We start from the raw sequence: 20,332 nt of genomic DNA, 5'->3' as shown, positions 1-20,332 counted from the left end.
GAGAACAAAATTAAAGCATTCGAATAAAGAAAAAATGTAGGTTGTAGAACATTTAGAAATAGAAATTACCAAGTGAACAATACTTCTTTTTATCTCTGACTTCTGTGAGTCAGTGAACCACACTTCTGACATGGACTTGGGCTTATAGAGGTTGGGATAGTGCAGTGTGAGGAGAAGAATAGAGCTGAGGCATCACCTTTCCAATGAAGGGCAATAAAATAATTAAATAGCCTGGGGGCGTTTTTAGTTCCTTTGGTTCTGAAAGTTTTTTCCAAATAAATGTAGGAACTTATGTTTAACATTATAATATCTATAACAATAATTAATATCACTAGTGCTTCTATCCAAGGTCTCAGAGTGACTTTACAGGCAATTAATCCCACAAGGTAGCAAGTATTAATACCATCCTTTCTACAGATGAGATCAGAAGGAAAAAGGGCCTAATTGGCCGAACCAAATCCATTAAAGTAAACGGGACGTGGGATCTGTGACTTTGAATTGGGTGTTAGTGACTCGTACAAGATGATGGAGCAAAAACGTGGCGACAAGACACAGGTCACCCAGCCCACCTCCCCGCGATGCTCCTCTCTGATGTGCCCAGACATTCCTGCAGCCCACCCTTCTCTTGGGCTCTGGTGCAGCACAACGAGTGACTCGTACAAAGATGGGTGGGAAGAGCATAAATTTGCCACTATGGGGAAGGGAAGGTGGTGCTCTGAAGGAAAAAAATAGACTTTGGGGAGCTCGGGAGTGAGAACTTGGGCTTTGTGTAACGTCAGGAACATATTGCACCTGATTCACAAACATTTTTCTCAGAGGTAACGTCCTTGGACTCCTTTTCTGTGAAAAATGCTTCAGTGAACAATTCATCTTGTAGTTTCCTACCAGTTACGCTGTATACAGCAAAACACGATCTAAAATAAATAAATCTGATACGCCATAAAGCACAGACACAGTCTTCCTTTTCAAAGTGAAATCACAGACTCGGTGAACTGTGAATACAGTTTCAAGTTGATTTTGTAGCACTGGATTATTTGCAGGAATGGCATATTGCAACAGGCATCAAATCAGCGCGCTCTGCTCTGTGGGATTACTTCTTATTTACTTCATTATTTTTATTTGCATTTTTACACTGCAGTGTATAATAATGTGTCTACAAGAAAAAGGCTGGAAAGAGAAAAAGCTGGGGTTTTTTTGGTGTCATTAGCAAATTCAAAGTTAGAATATAGCAGAAGGTCATGAACTTACCAATATTAGCAATACTCTGTGTCAATGAAATGAGGTTGGATTTTCTTTCAACTCTTGACTTGTTTTTTACACCCGTTGAAAAATGAAGAATTAAAAGTGAGCGGTTGAAAGCACAAACACTGTCAAGCAGAGTTTTTGTAAGATCTCAGGTGATCAGAAAAATAATCATGAAATTTGACCCAGTCTGGGGAAAACAGATTAATTTGGGCTTGAAACAACTGCCAGAGGGAGTCAATTGAAATGCAATTGTGTGGTACTAATGGAAGTGGACTTCAAAGAACCATAAACAACCAACAGAAAATGAAACTCTCTCTCCCACCTTATAGCTCAAGCTGCCCAAAAAGGAAGCCAAGAGCCTCCAACGCTCAGCTGTCAACATCTTTTCCAGCATGCGACCGGAGAGATGTTTCCAAACGATGGCTAACGGCCCAAGGAGCAGTGGTAAGGACTGAGCTCTGCTGTTAGTTTCTCTATGTTGTCCTTCAGCAGATTATGCAAACTTCTGGACAGATCCTGCCCGCAGATGGTGAGCAGATCAGCAGGAAAAGGATGGAGAGCCAAGGACGCTCGAGCCTTAGTTAGTGGGGCTTTGGTAACCAGACCCTTTTCCTCCAGGTGCTTTTTGAGCACCAGCTGCAGGAATGAGGTTGGTATTGTGTATATAACACCACCAAAAAAAAAATTTTCCATTACTTTGCTGAAATTTGGGTGGAAATCAGAAAGGTGGACAAGCTGGCATCCCTGGCTGAGCAGACATCCAGCTCTCCACGCTGCCCAGCTCACGGGATCCCAGCTGGCAACCTGCCTCCTTCTTCTGCTCTTTGATAGATGGGCTTCCTGGCTGGGGAAATAAATGGGTTTTGTCCACGGTCCAGCATAGCAAACCTCAGCCAATCTGAAAATAAATCACAGCATGATGTAAACACTCATAAAGACTTTGAAAAACAAAGCAGGTCCTCGAGGAGACATTCTCTGCAATGTCTTTCCACTAAACGTGCATTTTGCAGTAATGAATAGCCTAATTAATAAGGAAGGCAAAAAGATAGCCCACGATAATCAATAAGGGGTTCCTCTGAGATCTCTTGCAGCAGCACATGATGCTCCTCAAGCACTGCCCCTTCTGCGGTGAAAATGCTGAAGGACACCCAATGTTTGGTGCCGCTCTGTTGAGTCCAGCTGAGTAGTAGAAAAGGAGATGCTCCTCAGGAAAAGGAGTAGTTAACTGGGTAATTTTTGTAGACTGCTTCTTGACAAAATGCCCATAACCGTTTCACTTTACAGTGTCTATATCTCTATAAGTATATAGAGAGATGTAGACACGTAGCTCTATATAAGCATCATAAGCACGATGCTCTGTTGTCCTCCATGGTGTGCAGTATTTCTGGGCAAAGCCACCAAGAGAGGGGCACAGTGACACCAGCTCTTCAGGAGAGGTGGTGGTGAATTTTGTGATGAATGTGGGTTTTTTCACTAAATACAGAGAAGAAATCCTTCCACTTCTCTGTTCTTTCACTCACGAACACGTGAAGTGTCCTGTTGCTGCAGCCACACAAAACCCACCACGGAAGTGAGTTTTGCATTTAGGTGCTAATGTATGAAAGATTTGTACTATTATTTGGGCAACATGTTCATAAACAAGTCCCTTCTTCACAGGTAATTAATGAATTTCTTTTCATAAAATTCACAAAATATTATTAATTTGTGTTTTTCCTCAATAAAAGGCGGATGTTACACCCTCAGAATTCAACAAACCAAAGTCACTTCCTATCAACAGGTAGGAACACCAGCAGATTGAAAGGGTCTGTCTCATACCAGATCCCTGATGAACTGCAATAAAATAGGAAATAAAACAGGAACTAGTAATACAATGTACAGAACTTTAAAGTATTTGTATGTCCTTTTTTGTATAACTTTTATTTTTATATCATATGTTTTCTAAGTCTGCCAGATCATGAGATACAACAGCTGAAAAATGGAATTCTGTTGTGTCAGAAGAAGTTATTTTAGGTAATTTTAGATATTTCTGAAGGGCATTAATCCTAATTTGGTTCTTTTTTGAGGTCGTAGTATTAAAGCTAGCTGGAGTTCTAGGTGGAAATAGGTGAAACACGGTACCAGTGACATGTTAAAGCAGTCTAGAGTAGTGATCTGAAAAACATCCTGCACATACAGAATATATAACCATAAAAGATTTTACTAGAAAAACAACCTTTTAGAATGGAACAAAAAGTATTTAAGAGGCAAAAGAAGAGTAATCAATGAGTGCATTTTTCCACTTCTTTTTTTTTAAATAGGTTTTCCTGGCAGACACTTCCTACCCCAGTCACAGGGGAAGAGCTCGGCTGGAGCGTGCGGAGAGCTGCCTCCTGGAGCCTTTCTCATGGTCAAATTGCTGGTGAGTGATTTTGATCACGTTTGCTCCTTAACGATGCTGCAGGGAATTTATTTTTAATGCAACCTCTTTTGAATTTCAGGTCTCGATCTCAGATCATTTGAAGAAGAGGGAAAGAAAAAATTACCAAAGTCTGAGTAGCCAGACTGAAGGAAAACTTACTGAAGAAATGTACGATCTTATCATGTTGTGAGGATATTAATACTCCTTTGTGCTTCTGCTTGTCAGGCTAGAATCTTTTACTCAAAAAGGAGCAAAACTGAGCTCTATTTTATATATAAAAGCAACAATTTATATATGCAATATACCAATTTTTAAGAGATAAGTCTTTGGTAAACTTCAGAAATGCTAAATCAAAATATTACTGGTGCCTCCTCATTTCTTTTTTCATTATGTCCTGGTTTTCTTAAGCAAAGATTAATTCTTTCTCAGCTTAGAAAAGAAGGAGCTGCTTATTGAGAAGTTAAAAACGTTAATTTCAGAAGGCAGAGGTATGTTAGGTGCAGTGTTTGTTGCTGCAGGCCATGTCTTCTCTTTACTGTACTCACCACATGACCAAAAGTTAATTTTCTATAGTTGCAGCTACTTCATTGTTTTCAAAATTAATTTCTACGTCTGCTGGTTTAAGATAAAGATTCAAAAAGTTTTATAGTTATTAAATATGAACTTAAAGATGAGAAATGCCCTGCAGACAGGTGATGAGCAGTAGGTTGACTTGCTGGAAGAGTTACACGTCCATCTCAACTTTGGCTTCACAGTGCGTCTGGATTTCACATCCCCATCCGTGATTAACAGCAGAAAAGCAGTGCTTGGTAGCCCGGGAGGTGACCCAAGTGGTGCCCAGGAGGTGACACAATCCGTGCCCCACCAGGAGGTACCAGTAGTGCTGAACAGCTCCATGTCTGAACTATGCAAAGCTTTCAAAACCTCTCAGCTGCAGACTTTGTGTCACATGGATTATGGTGACAGAGGGCAGGCAGGGTCTCGCTTGGCCGGAGCCGTGGCCCACAGAGCCCATGGTTAGTAGTTAAGTAGGACCCATCGGTGGGCCAGACGATCTAGTTACAATGGTTGCAATTGGAGAAACCTCAACCACTTGTGTTAAATAACTGAGCTATTAAGTTAAGAATAGCATGGACCTGTTGGAGTGGGTCCAGAGGAGGCCATGAAGATGATCTGAGGGGTGGAGCACCTCTGCTATGGAGACAGGTTGAGAGAGTTGGGGCTGTTCAGCCTGGAGAAGAGAAGGCTCTGGAGTGATCTTATAGCAGCTTTCCAGTGCCTAAAGGGGCTACAGGAAAGCTGGAGAGGGGCTTTGGACAAGGGCGTGTAGTGACAGGACACGGGGCAATGGCTTTAATCTGAAAGAGGGGAGATTCAGATTAGATCTAAGGAAGAAATTCTTCCCTCTGAGGGTGGTGAGGCACTGGAACAGGTTGCCCAGAGAAGTTGTGGCTGCCCCATCCTTGGCTGTGTTCAAGGCCAGGTTGGATGGAGCTTTGGGCAACCTGGTGTAGTGGAGGGTGTCCCTGCCCATGGCAGGGAACATGGCTGCATGTTGCTACACTGGCATCCGAAGGGGTGCTGGAGATGCTGAGCACCCTTTCAGAGCAGAGGCCTCACTTCGCATGCCGTAGTGTCTCTTCTCCATCCGAGGTATGCAAGTGCATATGAATTTCAAATTACTTGTAGTTTTTTTTCACTCAATAAAAAAGCAAAGCTTAGTTTTAATATTTTTTTAAATTGCAAATGTTTCTGAAAGAGAACATTCCAGACTTTGAAACCTTTTAATTAAATAAGAGTTATTCTTACAACTTTTGTCGATAGATGGGTAAGAAGAAAATGAACTGATGGAACTAAATATTGAAAGTTAAATTCTGATAAAAGTAGAAGAAAAATATGGATGAAATCCAACCCATAAATTTTCATGAACCATCAGAAGTGCATATAAATGAAACGATTTAGCCATGGAAAGTATATAAATTCAAATAATCAGGATATGACACCTAAGGAGTTAGATTCAATGCCAAAACCTTTGGTATATGCAAATTCTATTATTTTGAGATACAAAAGACTGAAAAGTGCGTAGGACATTTCTCTTGTATAAAGCCATTCTTAACACATGGTCGTGAGAAAGAATTGCTTGACCTGTCAGAAGTTAATATTAAAATACATTAGAACATAGTGTGTGATTTAAATATCACAAACTCTAGTGGAATTTCTGTCTTATTGGCTTCTTTCGAAGAGATGCATTTCAGGATGAAACCATAATTGGTGATATTATTTGAATTCTAATTTTAGAGTTAATTTAGTTAATTGCCACAGACTAATTGGCTCCAGCTTAACTGACCTGAAAAATGTCCTTTTGTTAGCTAATAATTGTCATGCCAAATGAGCATGGTTGTGTTGAATTCAAAATAATATTTGGGTTACTATTTGTGATATTTGCAGTATTTCTTTCTGGTTTGATAAGCTCTGGATATGTCATGTTAGATTACTTGTTCATTATTTTTCACCAGGTGTTTATATTTCGCTTTCTGCTGCTTCTTTTTCTTTTAAATGAGGAGAGTTTATTCCAGCGTCCAGCGTTTCAGGAGAAATCACAGACTGATGGGTTTGGTGCAAACCACTGAAATTTCAATCAGCTTTGCCAGAAAAGTATTGAATGCTTTGTCCAAGTGAATTGCTTCTTTAAATCTCCCACTCAACCCCTGTGTGCACCCCTCCTTTAGATTTACTTTAACTATTTCGAGTAGAGAAATAATCAGGGAATTTATTCCCACTCGAGGCTGGGCATCGCCGAAAGCCATGGGGTTCCAGATGGTGCTACCAGGAGGAATCGTGCTGCCCCAAATTGCCGACCCCTGCCTGGGCATTGGGGCCTTTGCTGTGACATTTGCAGAAAATTTAGGGTCTCAGGACTAGCAGTGATAAACGACCAAGGACCTAATGTATTTTGGGAGTCGCCTTCTTTTCTGTTGTTTCGGAGTGTGGAGCGGTTTTCCAGATGCTAATTTTGAGGCGTGTGAAAGAAACTTGGAAAACTCCTGGCACAGGCACAGTTCATCCTGAGTTTTCAAGCAGTTTATTTTTTACTGATCCTGATTTCAGACAGAGCACTGCCCCTCTCCTCCTGTGATCTTCTAAGTCACCTTATCCATAGAACAAGGCACTAAAACACTAACCCCATAAAACATTAAACATGCATTGTACCCCCGCAGCTAGAGGACAACCACAGCCTACTGCTGTGGCTACTCTTAACAACTTCAATACAAAACACAGTGGACCAAACAACACCACGGGATAGTAGGTACACCTTAGGTAGTATCATAACAACAACCAAACTCAGGTTTCTGCTTGGGCCTCTCCAAGAGCAGTTCCCATGTATTGCCACGTAGACATACAGGCATGTTGTCGCGTTTTTTAAAAGAAACAGAGCATAATAGTTGAAAAATCACTTTGCACGAGCCATTTTAAGAAGATACAGCAAAGCGCATGTGACAAGAAGTGGGAAAGGAAGGAAGGCCCAGGGAATCATCAGCTTGAAAGAGAAACTGATGCAGCAAATCAATGTAGTTGTAAGTGAGAAGATGACCAGGCTGGACTTGAACAGTTTTTCACCCACCCCAACGTCTTGCACACTGACACCCAGAAGCAGACTGGGCCTGGCAATGCCTATGTTGCTCTCCCCTTTGCCTTCAGCAAGGCAGTAAAGCTTTGTAACTTGATAGAGATTCACTACACAACAGCAAACTTCACTGGCAATAGAATAGAATAGAATAGAATAGAATAGAATAGAATAGAATAGAATAGAATAGAATAGAATAGAATAGAATAGAATATTTCAGGTGGAAGGGACCTACAATGACCATCTGGTCCAACTGCCTGACCACATCAGGGCTGACCAAAAGTTAAAGCATGTTTTTAAGGTCATTGTCCAAATGCCTCTGAGCCACTGACAGACTCAGGGCATCGATCACCTCTCTACAAAGCCTGTTCCAGTGTTTGACCACCTTCTGGGTAGACAAATGCTTCCTAATGTCCAGTCTGAACCCCCCCGATGCAGCTTTGAACCGTTCCCACGTGTCCTGGCACTGGATCGCAGGGAGAAGAGCTCAGCACCTCCCTCTCCACCTGCCCTCCTCGGGAAGCTGCAGAGAGCAAAGAAAGAGAGAAATACTGCTGTCTTTTCATGTTTGTTTGTTAATGTACCTCATTTCTCAGGGTTTCAGGCACGTAACTGAAGGGTCAGAGTGACAGGCGTCAGGAGGTGGGAGGCAGACAGCCTTCCCAGTGCTAAACACACACTCATCAGAGACCTGCCAAAGCTACATCCGCTCCGGAAGACACGTGGCCCCACACAGCAGGTACCATTCCTTGTGGTTTAACCCACCTGGCAACTAAATGCCCCGCAGCTGCTCACCCTCGCCCACCCCTGGGGAATGGGGAACAGAATTAAAGGGGAAAAGGCAAGGAGGCTCATGGGTTGCAATGAGAATAATTTAGTAGTGATAATATAAAATTAAAAGTAGTAACTATCTGAATATATATATATATAACTACAATAATATATAGAAACAAGTGATGCGCAGTGTAATTGCTCACTATCTGGTGACCAGTGTCTGTCTTTTCCTGGCAAGCGATCCTGAAACAGGTAAGTCCAGACGCTGCAATCCTGGATGAGTGAGAGGCCCAAAAAGAGAGAGACAACTCTGAGAGACTGAGAGAGTCCCTCCAGAAGAGAGAACCATCGAATTCCAACTTCCCACTCAGCCCACATCTATATACTGGATATGACATTGCATGATATGAAACACTCCATTGGGTCCTCATCCTAAATTGAAGTTCAAATCATAAACTAGGAGTTGTGGCCCCTTTGTCCCGGCCGTGCTCCCCGTCAGCCCGTTGTGCTCCTGCACCCTGGAAAAACATGGGAAGCTGAGAGGTCCTTGATGTCTCAGCACCAGCTGTAAACATCAGTGCTGTGTCAACGTTCTTCTCATGACAAATCCCAGACTGAATCCAAAACACGGAGCTACGACAAACTCCGTCCCCGCCGACACCAGGACGCGATCGCCACTAGATGGCATCGCCGTCCCACAATTAACCAAACGCGCTCATTTTTTGCGTGGGAGTGACGCAATAGGCAGGTTCGGGATCACTCAGCTGCGGTTCTGGAGCTCGAAATCCAGCTTTTACAGATAACTGGGGCACTATTGGGTCGAGCGTATTTGGGAACACGCATGTCTCTCACCGCTGCCGGGTGATGGGTGATGAAGCACGCGACGGTGAGAAAAGCTGCTGGAAATGGTCCTGCTGAGCTATCACGGGGTTCGAAATGTGTCATCAGAGAGCTGCCAAAGCTGTGGCAGGGATTGCTGCCCCTTGCCCATGCCATCACGACACATTCCTCACCTGGCAGGTCCGGGCGAAGTGCTAGAAAAAGGAAAGAAAGTTGTAAAAAGCTCCGCGTTCCCTAACAAGAAGTATTTCTCCTGTGGGTTAGGACGTCATGAAGGAGTGGAGTCATGTTTGGGTGTTTCCCAGAGATCACTGTTTCCTTTGTAAAAGGGTTTCTGCGAAGCAAAAAGAAGTCAGCATGAACAAATACATTATGCACAAGTTATTTTCGTGTCCTCGGGTGTCAGCTCCGCTGAGAAAGGGAGAATTTAATGAGCTCTCTGTAGGCTTGTAAATCTGTACATTTAGAAAATATATGAAATAAATTCTCTTGTTGACATAGCAGATGTCCAAAACTCACTCAGAAATTCAGCCAACCCATGCTGAAGGTTGCCACGAGGCACTAGACTAACACAAATCGTACCACTCAGCCGGTCTGCTCTAACCTGATGGATACAAACACACATTCCAGCTTTCCCTGTGGTTGGAGCCGCCGTTGAGACACGGACAGGCAGGGAGTAGCCAAGCAATGCCATGGGAAACAAAACTGCCTTTCTGAGGAGCAGGAGCATCCCTGGGCAGCCACGCTGGTGATACCTGGGGAGCAATTTGGGGCTGGGTGTCTCCGGGTAACCAATAAGTCCAGGGAAATTAAATACCATTCCGTTTAATCATAGAATCATAGAATGGTTTGGGTTGGAAGGGACCTCAAAGATCATCTAGTTCCAACCACCCTGCCATGGGCAGGGACACCCTCCACTACACCAGGTTGCTCAAAGCCCCATCCAACCTGGCCTTGAACACTTCCAGGGATGGGGCATCTTGGGGTCGGGCTGTTTCCTGAACTAATTTCACTGAAATGGAAAGAATATCGCCCCTTGCGCTTTTGAGATTTGAAGACTTCTAAAAATATGTCTAAAGTAACCGGTGTTGAGATGAACACCCTGTCAGTGGTATGAATCAGCTATTTCCAATTTTGCAATGTGCCTATAGGAACATTCAGGGCAAACTTTACATTAGTAGGACAACAGTTTTCAACTTTTTTTACTTTTTTCTCCACCCAGTGAAGATGCAGATGCCTACAATCACTGGAAATTGGCTTGTTTTTCTTAAGCATTTTCCAAAAGCTCAGACAAACGGATGGACCTCGCTTCACGGCCAGAAGGTCAGTGGACTAAACCTCTCCTAGCACATTATCGTGACGTGGCTAAGGGCCCGGCCAACGGGCACAGCTCAGGAGCTCTGGGACAACTCCAGAAGGGTGTTAAAGAAGCCGAATCCTTGCCTTGCCATAAGCCTATGTGTGTGTGTATATGTGCAAAATGGGTTCTAACACTCGTGGTCCAGGGCAGAAGCTATCCACCAACTGCCTTCCCTTAGGGAGAAACCCAATTCCTGAAGCGTTTCTTGCATCTCTGAAGCATCCACTCTGAGCCAGTCCCACGGAAAGCTTGCCATGGGAATGCCAGTGCTGGCACACACATACACAAATAACATGTTTCCCAAAGAAACAGATGAGCCAGAAGAACGATATTGGAAATGTACAGATGTAGTGGTACAGATGTAGTGATACAGATGTACTTTCACACCTGCATTCGCAGATCCAAAATACAGATCAACAGACTAAGAATTGGAGATGATTTTATCTGTATGAGATGCCACCTAAAGTATTTAATTTCTCTATCTCGTTTAGAGATAGCTAATAGATAGACGTAGCTATAGCTACTGATAAACTCATGCCTTTTGTCTGTATTTCTGAGGAATAATCTGAAATTTCAAAAAGACAGACATACTCTATGGCAACGGAGTAGACAGAAATGCAATCTAAAATCAATTTTTCGTCAAATCATGACATGTCTTCTATCACAGATGAAAAACGTTAAATTATTTTCTATTTTAACATCGATGGGAGAAAACCTAACCCAAAACTCTGGTTTTACAGGAGACTAAGAAAGGCAGAAGAAAAGTTTTCATAGGCTGTCATGCATATGTCAAAAAAAGTGAAAATCAAGTTATGCACATGTGGGTTTTTGTGCAATACTCTACCAAAGCTGTACGGGTGCAGGGTTTGCCACCGGGCAAAGAACAGCGTGAATTTTACTTGAAAGTCAACACCAGCAGCACCAAAAGAAGAAAATCCTTTCCTTCCTTTGCACCCCAGTGTGTGGGCAACTGGAGTCACTGGCTGATTTATTTGGTGCGTCACAGCCGTGCCCAGGGGCCAGCAAGGCCACGGGTGCTGGTGCTGGGCGGGTGAGCACCAGGATGGGCACAGAGAGGAGGAGTTTAGTTTAGGCAGTTTGGTACTAGGAGTCCAGATGTGCGTGTAGGACCATACATGCCTTTAGGGGTTTTGCAGATGAGAAATTTTAGTTTCCAAACGACGACAATAATAATTGTTATTTTGTACTTAAAGGAAACGTGGCAGAGCGTGTGGATGATTTCTTGCAAATGTATTTATTTGCTGGAACTCAAAGCTTGCAGAAGGGCCTGTCAGGCTGCTTTACCAGTACCACCAGAGATCCTAACCAGAAGTGTCAGGCAGGGAAGGGATTGCTCAGGCCAACCAAAGCCCAGAAATTGTTTTCTAAGGTCCCAAACAGGGATGGTCCAGCTTTATTGCTGCAGCTCTCACATCTCCCATGCAGCGGGATCAGGTCACCCCGTATCCACTGCTGTAACCTGCACGCACCCATCCAAAGCTCAAATCACAAAGCTCTGGAAACTCTCCCAGTTTGTTCTCCAGTCCCTGGGGGATGATTCCAGTGAGGGTTTAGGCACCTTTCTCACTTCTCCTGACTTTTGCTGATAATTTCCTCGCTCCAGGACACAGGCTGGACGGATTTTGTGCCCTGCGTTGGGGAGGACGCAGAAGGCGGGATCAGGCGGTGGCTCTCCCCGCTGTGTTTTTCCCGAATTCTCACGGTTTCTCCAGGAAACTTTAAATCCTGCGGGGACCGGCGGTGCCGGCCACGGGGGGCTCCGAGCGAGCGTGCCCCTGCCAGGGACTTCTCGAGTGGGGCTGGTGGGGTTCGGGGGGGGAGGACGGGGCGGCGCGGCCACGCGTGGGGCAGGGGGCGGCCCGGGAACGGGGGTGGGTGGTCGGGGGGGGGAAGGGGGGGGTCGTCCCGCCCCGCTCCGCTCCTCCGCCGCCGGGCGCGGGGCCGCGGCGGGCGGCGGGAGCCGCGGGCGGTATTTAAGCGGTCGGGCGCGGAGCAGCGCGCTGCCGCCGGGGCTGGCGCGGCGCCGCCGGAGCATGCACGCCTTCGGGCCGCCCGCCGCGCCGCCGCCCCACGCCCAGGAGCTGCTGGACGTGCCGGTGTGTCCCGGCATCTCCCCGCCGGGCCGGTCCCGGCCCCCGCCCGCCGCCAATCCCTACCTGTGGCTCGGCGGCCCCGCCGCCCCCTTCCTGCCCGCCGCCCCCTTCCTGCCGTCGGGCTGCGCCCCCGCGCAGCGGCCGCCCGCCGGCTCCGCGGGCGCGGAGCGGGGCTGGCCGGGGTTGCCCCCGCAGCAGGAGTGCCTGCGCCCGGCCAGGCCACCCTACTCCTACTCGGCGCTGATCGCCATGGCCATCCACAGCGCGCCGGGCCGCCGGCGCACCCTCAGCCAGATCTACCAGTACGTGGCGGAAAACTTCCCGTTTTACAAGAAAAGCAAGGCGGGCTGGCAGAACTCCATCCGCCACAACCTCTCCCTCAACGACTGCTTCAAGAAGGTCCCGCGGGACGAGGACGACCCGGGTAAGGGGATGGGGACGGGGACCCGGCGGGCGCGCCCCCTCCGTGCCCCGCGCTCCCCGGCGGTGCGGCGCGGAGCGGCGGTGGCGGCCAACGCGCGGGGCCCTCCCTCTCTCCGCAGGCAAAGGCAGCTACTGGACCCTCGACCCCAACTGCGAGAAAATGTTCGATAACGGCAATTTTAGGAGGAGGAGGAAGAGACGGGCCGAGGCCGGAGCGCTCGAAGGGGCCGGGGGCAGCGGCGGGGGCCCGCGGGCGTCCTGCCCCGCCGGGCTGCGGGGTCCCCCCGGCGCCGATGCCCCCCTCTACGGCCGCGCTGGGGCCCAGGCGTGAGTGGAGCTCCCCGGGGGCACCGAGATGCACTAAGGCACGAGAGACGAGTATTTTTGTAAGGCGTAAATGTACATTTTTATATATAATCTCTAAATGGGGAGAGGCGCAGGAGGGAGGGAGTGGGGATGGGGGGATGCCGGGAGCCGAGCGAAGCCGTCGGGGCTGACCCTGGGTGCCGCTTTTCCACCTTTTTCACACTGTCCCTTCCCACCGAAACCTCGGAAAGGCTTTAACCTGCTGCCGTGTGGGTGTCCGGGGTGGCTTTCTCACCTTTTCATGGCCAAGAGCAAAGCAGAGCTCCGTGGGTGGGCAACCAAGGGGCTCTCAGTGGGTGCAAAGCTCCTGCCAGCCACGGCCCTCCTGGGTGGGTTACAGGAGGTAAGTGCTGGGTTTGCAGCCTGGACTTTCCGGAGAAGCCTGGGATGCAGGGAGGGATGGAGCGATGTGCTCTTGCCCCCAGGTCCCACTCCCAGGGAGGCACCCAGCCCCACCATCCTCTGCAGCATTTCTAAATAAAACCCCTTTATTTTTCCGAACTCACAAGATCATCTTTGTGTCAACCCGCGGAGCTGGTGATAATTTGTAGGAAGAATTTCAGATTTAATCGAGCAGCCGAAGTTGAGCCGGATCCCCGCTGAGGAGCTCTTTAATTGCTGGGTTTCCTGCTAATCACCTCGACAATCGCTTGTGGGGAGCTGGTGGCCATGGTGTGGGTGTCCTAACGCAGCCTGGGCTCTGCCCCGTGGCACAGCAGCCCCTCCATGCACCTCCCAGCTTCCCAGGGCACCTGCTGCTTGAGGCTGCCTTGGTAAAAACACCTCTGATTTATCCGTGGCATCCTCACATAAATGTGTTTTTTGCAGTTTTTTGAAAGCTTTGGAAAAATGCAATGTGGCACCCATTGATTTAAGCCACGGCGGTTATGTTTGGGTGTTTTATTAAATACCTCAAACGAGGGGTTTTGGCCACCCCTACTTGCTTATTAATGCCCGGTGCCTGTCCCCGTTCCAGTCGTTCTTTGAAGGTCCTTGAGTTTGGAGAAAACAAAATTGTGAACTATATAAGCTGGTGCTTTTCTTTTCTGGCTCTCTGTGTCCTGCAGCCTGCTCTTCCTCACTTCTGACAAAAATACAGCTTTCTTAAAAGCTAAAATATTTTTGGTATTTACAAGCAAACAATCCCAAACAGAAACCTGTATAATGCAAACTTTTTGTGCAGTATAATGGGACCATAAAGCAAGTTTGACAGAAAAAAAACCCCAAACACTATAAACCAACTGTCTAAGAGCCTAAAATGTGTCTGAAATGCAAGTATCTAGTTTACAAATATCCAATGTTAGTGGAGCAGGAGTGAAGGAAAGAGCCAACTGGTCAGCCAATATTCTGTGTCAGTTTGTGCAGTCAAATTTGTTTTTTTATGAATCTCCTACTTGAAAGAAACTTCATACAAGAAAAATCACTGTTCCAAACCAGCTTTTAAAATATTTCAGATAGAATCTTCATTGTTTTCCAGGGTTATTGAGTAAGAAGGCATTTAAATTAGAAATCCTCTTTCCTTTTTTGAAGTGGGTAGAATCCTGTTCGAGGTTTCAAACTCTCATTTCAGCAGGGTAACCTTTAGCTGCAACATTAAAGTGTGCAGGGAAAGTTGTTTTTGCAGTTGGTTGCATTTTAAGCTGCTTTTTTCCAGGTGGCTGAGGGTTGCGGTGAGCAGGTCATGTCACGACTGAAGCGGGGAGGTGGCCTTGGTTTTTTTTCACCAAAAAAAGAAAAAAAAAAAGGGCCTGTTGATGAGTTTTTTTGTGAAAATTGCTGCGTGTTTCAGCTGGTGTTCACGTTTTGAAAAACTGCCTTTGGACTGTGAAATCCATCCTCCAAGAAGTGGGCACACACTTTTTAATAGAAAGGATGGAGAAACTCTTGCCCTGGCAGAGCCGGAGGACCCTTCCCAAGGCCCAGTGAGGACACTCAGAGACCTGAGAGCTGGGAAACAGATGACTTCACTTAACCCACATTTTCTTCTGCTTCAGGGTACAAGGTTCTGGATCCAACTGTAGGAGCCAAGCTCCATATTTTCCGCTTGGACTATTTGCCCCAGGACAGAGTACACCATTACAGGACCTTGAAAATGCAGCAGAACACAAGGAGGAGAAGTCCTGGTGGCTGCAGGTGCTTCAGGCTTTCCCAGCGTGGTCTTGGTTAGCAGCTCAGCCAGGTCCTGCGTTGGGGAGGTCCATGGATAGCTCAGTGAAAGGAACACGCTGCATTGCCAGAACTTTTCTGCAGGGACTATTTAAGATGATGATTCAATGTGTACCTGGAGGCCAGCATTTGTATTTCTTGGTGCTTCTGTTCTACTCTCATTCTATTTTTGTGTATTGGAAAGAAAAGGAGAATTTTTAAAATAAATCGATCTAGTTGGAGTAGAGAAGTTGCAGTCCCTCTAGGCAAAAACACTGCTTGAAGGGAGAACTGCATCACGTAACGAGTCTCTGGGCTGGCTGGGCAGCGGCAGACTCTAGTGACAAAGGGTGGTGGGACGCTGCGATGGGATGGGATGCTGTGGTCCAGCCTTGCTCGGGCCAGACACTGGCCAGAGAACCTGCTTCAGGGAGGAATGAGGAACAGCAGCCCTGGGGATGGGGGAACGAGAGGGAGGGACTGGCAAATGCTCGTAGAGACCGAGGTGTGCCCAGGGACCCATCGCTGCAGAGAGGAAGGTCAAGGGACTTCGGAGCCCCATGCATGCCGTAGCCGATAGCCTCAGCTACGGGGTGCGTTCGAGGCACAGCGTAAGAGTTTGGGGGGAGGTGGTGAGCTGTCTAACACGAGTAAGAGCATGAGAAGCTCCTGCAGTTATACGCCATTTCTGGTATCTCTTGATCTTGGAAACGTTAGAAATCCACCCCTTGCTGGTGTTTAGAGCTACTTGGTGCCCACTGTGGTGTCAACTCTTCAGGGATGGGTGTAGCACCAAGGAAACAGCTGGGCACTTTTCACCGTTTTCCCCACAATAAACTGGAAGTGGGGTTGAAATGTTGAAGGAGTGCCCAAACAGAGCAAGAAACTCTATTTGTGGTTCGTTTCAGCCAGGACCCAATGGAGAATTGGACTTAAATTAATAAGTTACGGAAAAGTTCCGGAACTAACACAGTTACTGTAGCTCCACTTTCTACCCTGTGCTTTTGACAGGGGTTGCTCTAGTGCTGCCAACAAATAACAGCAGCCTTGGTTCAGTATTCAAGGATAAACCTGTGGAAATAAGGAACTAGACTGTTCGTCCAGAGTTCAACATGATCAAACAAATATTTCTTTAGAGCAACGTGTTGGCCTATATAAAAAAGAGAAGGGCTGTCATTTAATGACAAATGATCTTTTTGGGACCAGGCAGTGACGTGCTGCTTGCAAGATGAAGCCGTGGCTGATGTACTGAACCTTTAATTCTTGGGCTGTGGTTTGAGCCCAGCTTCACCCCTGAAGCCAAGCGGGTTCGGAGGGTTCGATGCTGCTGCGGGCAGACAGCAGTCATCTTCACAAAGAGCAGCTGTGCATCACTCCCCGAGCATCCCTGGCAGTTTTTCCTTGTGAAACAGGTTGGACAAAGCCTGGGGAGTGTATAATGACCTCTGGCTCCTAAAGGTGGAAGGGATTTTAGTTGTGTGGAAATGGTGCCTGGGGGATGTCTGCTGAATTAACTTGGAGGAATGGGAAAGTCTGATGGCGAGTTCCCAAAAATCACATGTGGTCTGTCCCTGCAGTTCTCGCTAAGCAAGGAAAGACAGACAGTAGCTGGAAAGGAGAGACAGAGTTCTCATTTCTTAAGAATATTCCCAAATCATCTATGAATGATTTTACTGAGCTGAATTCCTCATATTTTAATTTTAGTTACATTTTCATCTAATCACAAAAGCAATAAATCTGTATTTTTAGAGTGACTATCACTTAGGAGAAGTCCATAATAAATGAAACAATGTGACAAATCAAATTTATTTCTATTTTTTTATTCCATTTTCTATCAGCTCTGATACTTGCATGCAATTCATCCTTGCTAAGCATTGTGATTTCCCCCCGCTTTGCTGTATTATGACATCGTTTCCCAGGATTTCTTTTGGCAAAACAGAGTGGGGACTGTCAAATTTTATACAGCTGTACTGTATGGGTAAAATCAATACATAATCAGAGTTCCCACATTTTAATTACTGCCTTGGAGCCAACAGGGCTGAAGGGAGAGCAAAGCTTATGTACCTATTACATAAAAATAATAAAAAATCATCATTTTCAATAGGTTCCCTCTTGTGCTGTAATTGACACCGCGGGAGATGGCACTTCTAGTAGCATCAGAGAAAAACACGTGGCCAAATAGATAGTGGAAGCAGGTTTGATGTGAAAGGCTCCTCTTGTAACCTGTAGCAATTCCTCTCTTTCCACCGTGCCTGCTTCCCCGGGCGCATGCTGGCTCCTTCCCTGTCCCAGGAGCACCCGGGGACCGAACGCTGCTTCTGCAGGTAGAGATTTGCACAACACCGACCCCTCTCCCTGTGCTCCCGGGTGCCATGCAGCGTGACAGTCACATCCCAGCCCTGAGCATCCCCCTGATGAGGGTCATAGAATCACAGAATGATTTGGGTTGGAAGGGACCTCAAAGATCACCCAGTTCCAACCCCCCTGCCATGGGCTGGGACACCTTCCACTACACCAGGTTGCCCAAAGCCTCATCCAACCTGGCCTTGAACACTTCCAGGGATGGGACAGCCACAGCTTCTCTGGGCAACCTGTGCCAGTGCCTCACCACCCTCAATGTAAAAAATTTCTTCCTTAGATATAATCTAAATCTCCCCTCTTTCAGTTTAAAGCCATCACCCCTTTCCTGTCACTCCATGCCCTTGTAAAAAGTCCCCCTCCAGCTTTCTTGTAGCCCCTTTAGGTGCTGGAAGGTCTCCCTGGAGCCTTCTCTTCTCCAGGCTGAACAGCCCCAACTCTCTCAGCCTGTCTCCATAGCAGAGGTGCTCCAGCCCTCGGATCATCTTTGTGGCCTCCTCTGGACTCAATCCAACAGCTCCATGTCCTTCTTATGTTGAGGTCCCCAGAGCTGAAGGCGGCACTGCAGGGGGGTCTCACGAGAGCAGAGAGTCTTGAATTTTACTGCTTTGGAGGTGCAGAGAGTAACACCCTGTAAGGATGGCAAGAAATGCCACTTAAACGGTGCAAGATACAACCCTCTGTCAGCATCCAAGTTTTTTCCCACCTGCTCCAGACGCTCAGGTCTGGGTTTTCATGTGGGCACCAAACTTGGCAACGGCAGCTGCAGGTGCCACTGCTGGCAGGGGCCGCTTTGGAGGTGCCGAGTTGCTCCGAACGATACCGTGAGCTGAGTCAAAGGGCGAGACGTGGGATGTGGGGGTGCCCCATTCCAGCCAGTGCTGAACGAAGTGTGGCAGAAGTGAGGGTGGTAGAGGGGAAATGGCATAATGAAGCAGTGGGAGAACCAAATTCTAATAAGAACACTCTCTGGTATTGGCTTTGAGATCGTATGGCCGTAGTGGGGACTACAAACTCTCTAATCCTGTTCGCAGCAGTAGCCTTTACAGTGCCCAACTTGTATCTTCCAAAAAGGATCAATCTCTTCTCTTCACAAGATCAAACTGACCTCTTTTTCTTTCAAAATGGCAACACTAGCTTTTGTTTTGTTTTGTTTTGTTTTGTTTTGTTTTGTTTTGTTTTGTTTTGTTTTGTTTTGTTTTGTTTTGTTTTGTTTTGTTTTGTTTTGTTAAGGAAAGTACTTCTTTATCACCTGTGTAACCAGATATAACAAGATTTTTTTATTTTATTTTAGGGTGATTACTGCTCTGCTTGCTGAAAGATTTCATGCTATCATCTGTTAACAGCTCGGTTCATTTATGACTGTCAGGTTTTGATAGAACTGATACATTTTATTTTCATCGTAGGCTTAACTTGCAAGGTGCTGCTGCTCATGCTGCGAGTTTTCCATCATTTCCCTAAGATGAACTCGTTCATTTTCCTTCAGGCTGAGAAAAGCCAATGCAAAAGAAGGGTGATTATCTGATCACTTCACAGCAGATGATCAGCACAGGCTTTTTGCTGTGTTACCCATGAGTTTTTAAAATAAACTCTATTCTTTGCTGTTTATTTCTAGCATTTTTTTTCCTTAAAGTGTTTTGTGAAACATGAGGAATTGTATGAAATGCCTTATAACTCTACCCTAGAGCTTCTCGTTTGCATTGAGAAAATTTTCCTAAAGTCTGAAGGGAACTAGTGTCTATTGAAAAGTTCTTTACAGTGCCTGAGTGTGGTGGTGAGCGTTCTGCAAAAGGGATTTGCTCAGGTGTCATCTTGTAACACGTAAAATAGGAGTAAGAAGAACCGACAGCTCAGCTTCATCCACTTTTTCCCCTGTATAATTTCTGAAAGTCAAGCACCGTCAGACAAGCAAACAAAAAATCACACAAGAAAGTTGTTTGTGGTCAAAATCACTTTCCTGTTAGTGTCTCTTCTGGCGGTGGAATACCCATGTTTGTCCAAAACCATGTGTATCCATATGGACATTCACAGCCTTACTGGTGAGGAGCTTTACTTCCAGGGTGACTTCTCGACAAATCGATTCTTCCATGCAGCCCATGTTTATTTTTCTTCTCAGACCCTATAGGTTTTGGCTTGCACTCGGGTTTTTTTTTTGTACAAAGCCATTTATCCCGTTGTGTTTGGCTCCTGCCTGCTCTCTGTTCGAGCGTCCAGGCTGCCCAAGGCACCCATTAACACCACTCTGGCCGTGGGACTGGCCCCAGTCTGCGGCTGGAAGCCCTTGTGCCGGATAAGCCTCGGGGCGGATCGGGTCGGCTTGTGATGGAGAGAGAAACAGCCTTAAGAAGGACGAGTTTTAATGCTTTAATTAAAGGTTTCAGATTCATATGAGTAATTTTAAACTACAGGCTTGCTTTTTTTTTTTTTTTTTTTCTAAATTACACAGCCCGGTTCCCCTTGCTGGGGCTTACAGCCTGCCCTTACATTTCTTTTTCACATTTTGGGTTCTATAATGAGGTAATGAAGCTTCTCATGGTTTGTTAAGATACAATACATGAAAAAGGGTTTGAAGGCTGTTGATTCAGGACAGGAAGCCAGGTAATCACAGTTTCTTACTACCTGTTACATGGAACCTTACAGGAGAGATGTTGCCCTTTTATAAAGGAAGAAACTGTTCAGAAAAT

At 46.3% G+C, this 20,332-nt stretch overlaps 1 protein-coding gene across 1 annotated transcript; it reads left to right on the top strand.

Annotated features, from left to right (window-relative positions):
- The first annotated feature begins 12,296 nt into the window (after nt 1–12,296).
- FOXI2 (forkhead box I2) lies at nt 12,297–13,169 on the top strand. Its single transcript, XM_086616870.1, has 3 exons — nt 12,297–12,780; nt 12,899–13,034; nt 13,112–13,169. The coding sequence occupies exons 1-3, from the start codon at nt 12,297–12,299 to the stop codon at nt 13,167–13,169; spliced, it is 678 nt and encodes a 225-aa protein (XP_086472996.1).
- Nucleotides 13,170–20,332: the final 7,163 nt, after the last annotated feature.

This window comes from Tauraco erythrolophus, chromosome 9 (genome assembly GCF_009769465.1).
Source record: "Tauraco erythrolophus isolate bTauEry1 chromosome 9, bTauEry1.pri, whole genome shotgun sequence".
NCBI classification, from domain to species: Eukaryota; Metazoa; Chordata; class Aves; order Musophagiformes; family Musophagidae; genus Tauraco; species Tauraco erythrolophus.
This window is presented reverse-complemented; position numbering and strand designations above follow the sequence as displayed.

Coding starts and splice junctions, on each gene's coding strand:
- FOXI2 (XM_086616870.1), top strand. CDS start 12,297: ATGCACGCCTTCGGGCCGCCCGCCGCGCCGCCGCCCCACGCCCAGGAG. Junction 12,781..12,898: donor GCGGGACGAGGACGACCCGG/GTAAGGGGATGG, acceptor CTCTCTCCGCAG/GCAAAGGCAGCTACTGGACC. Junction 13,035..13,111: donor AGCGGCGGGGGCCCGCGGGC/GTCCTGCCCCGC, acceptor CCCAGGCGTGAG/TGGAGCTCCCCGGGGGCACC.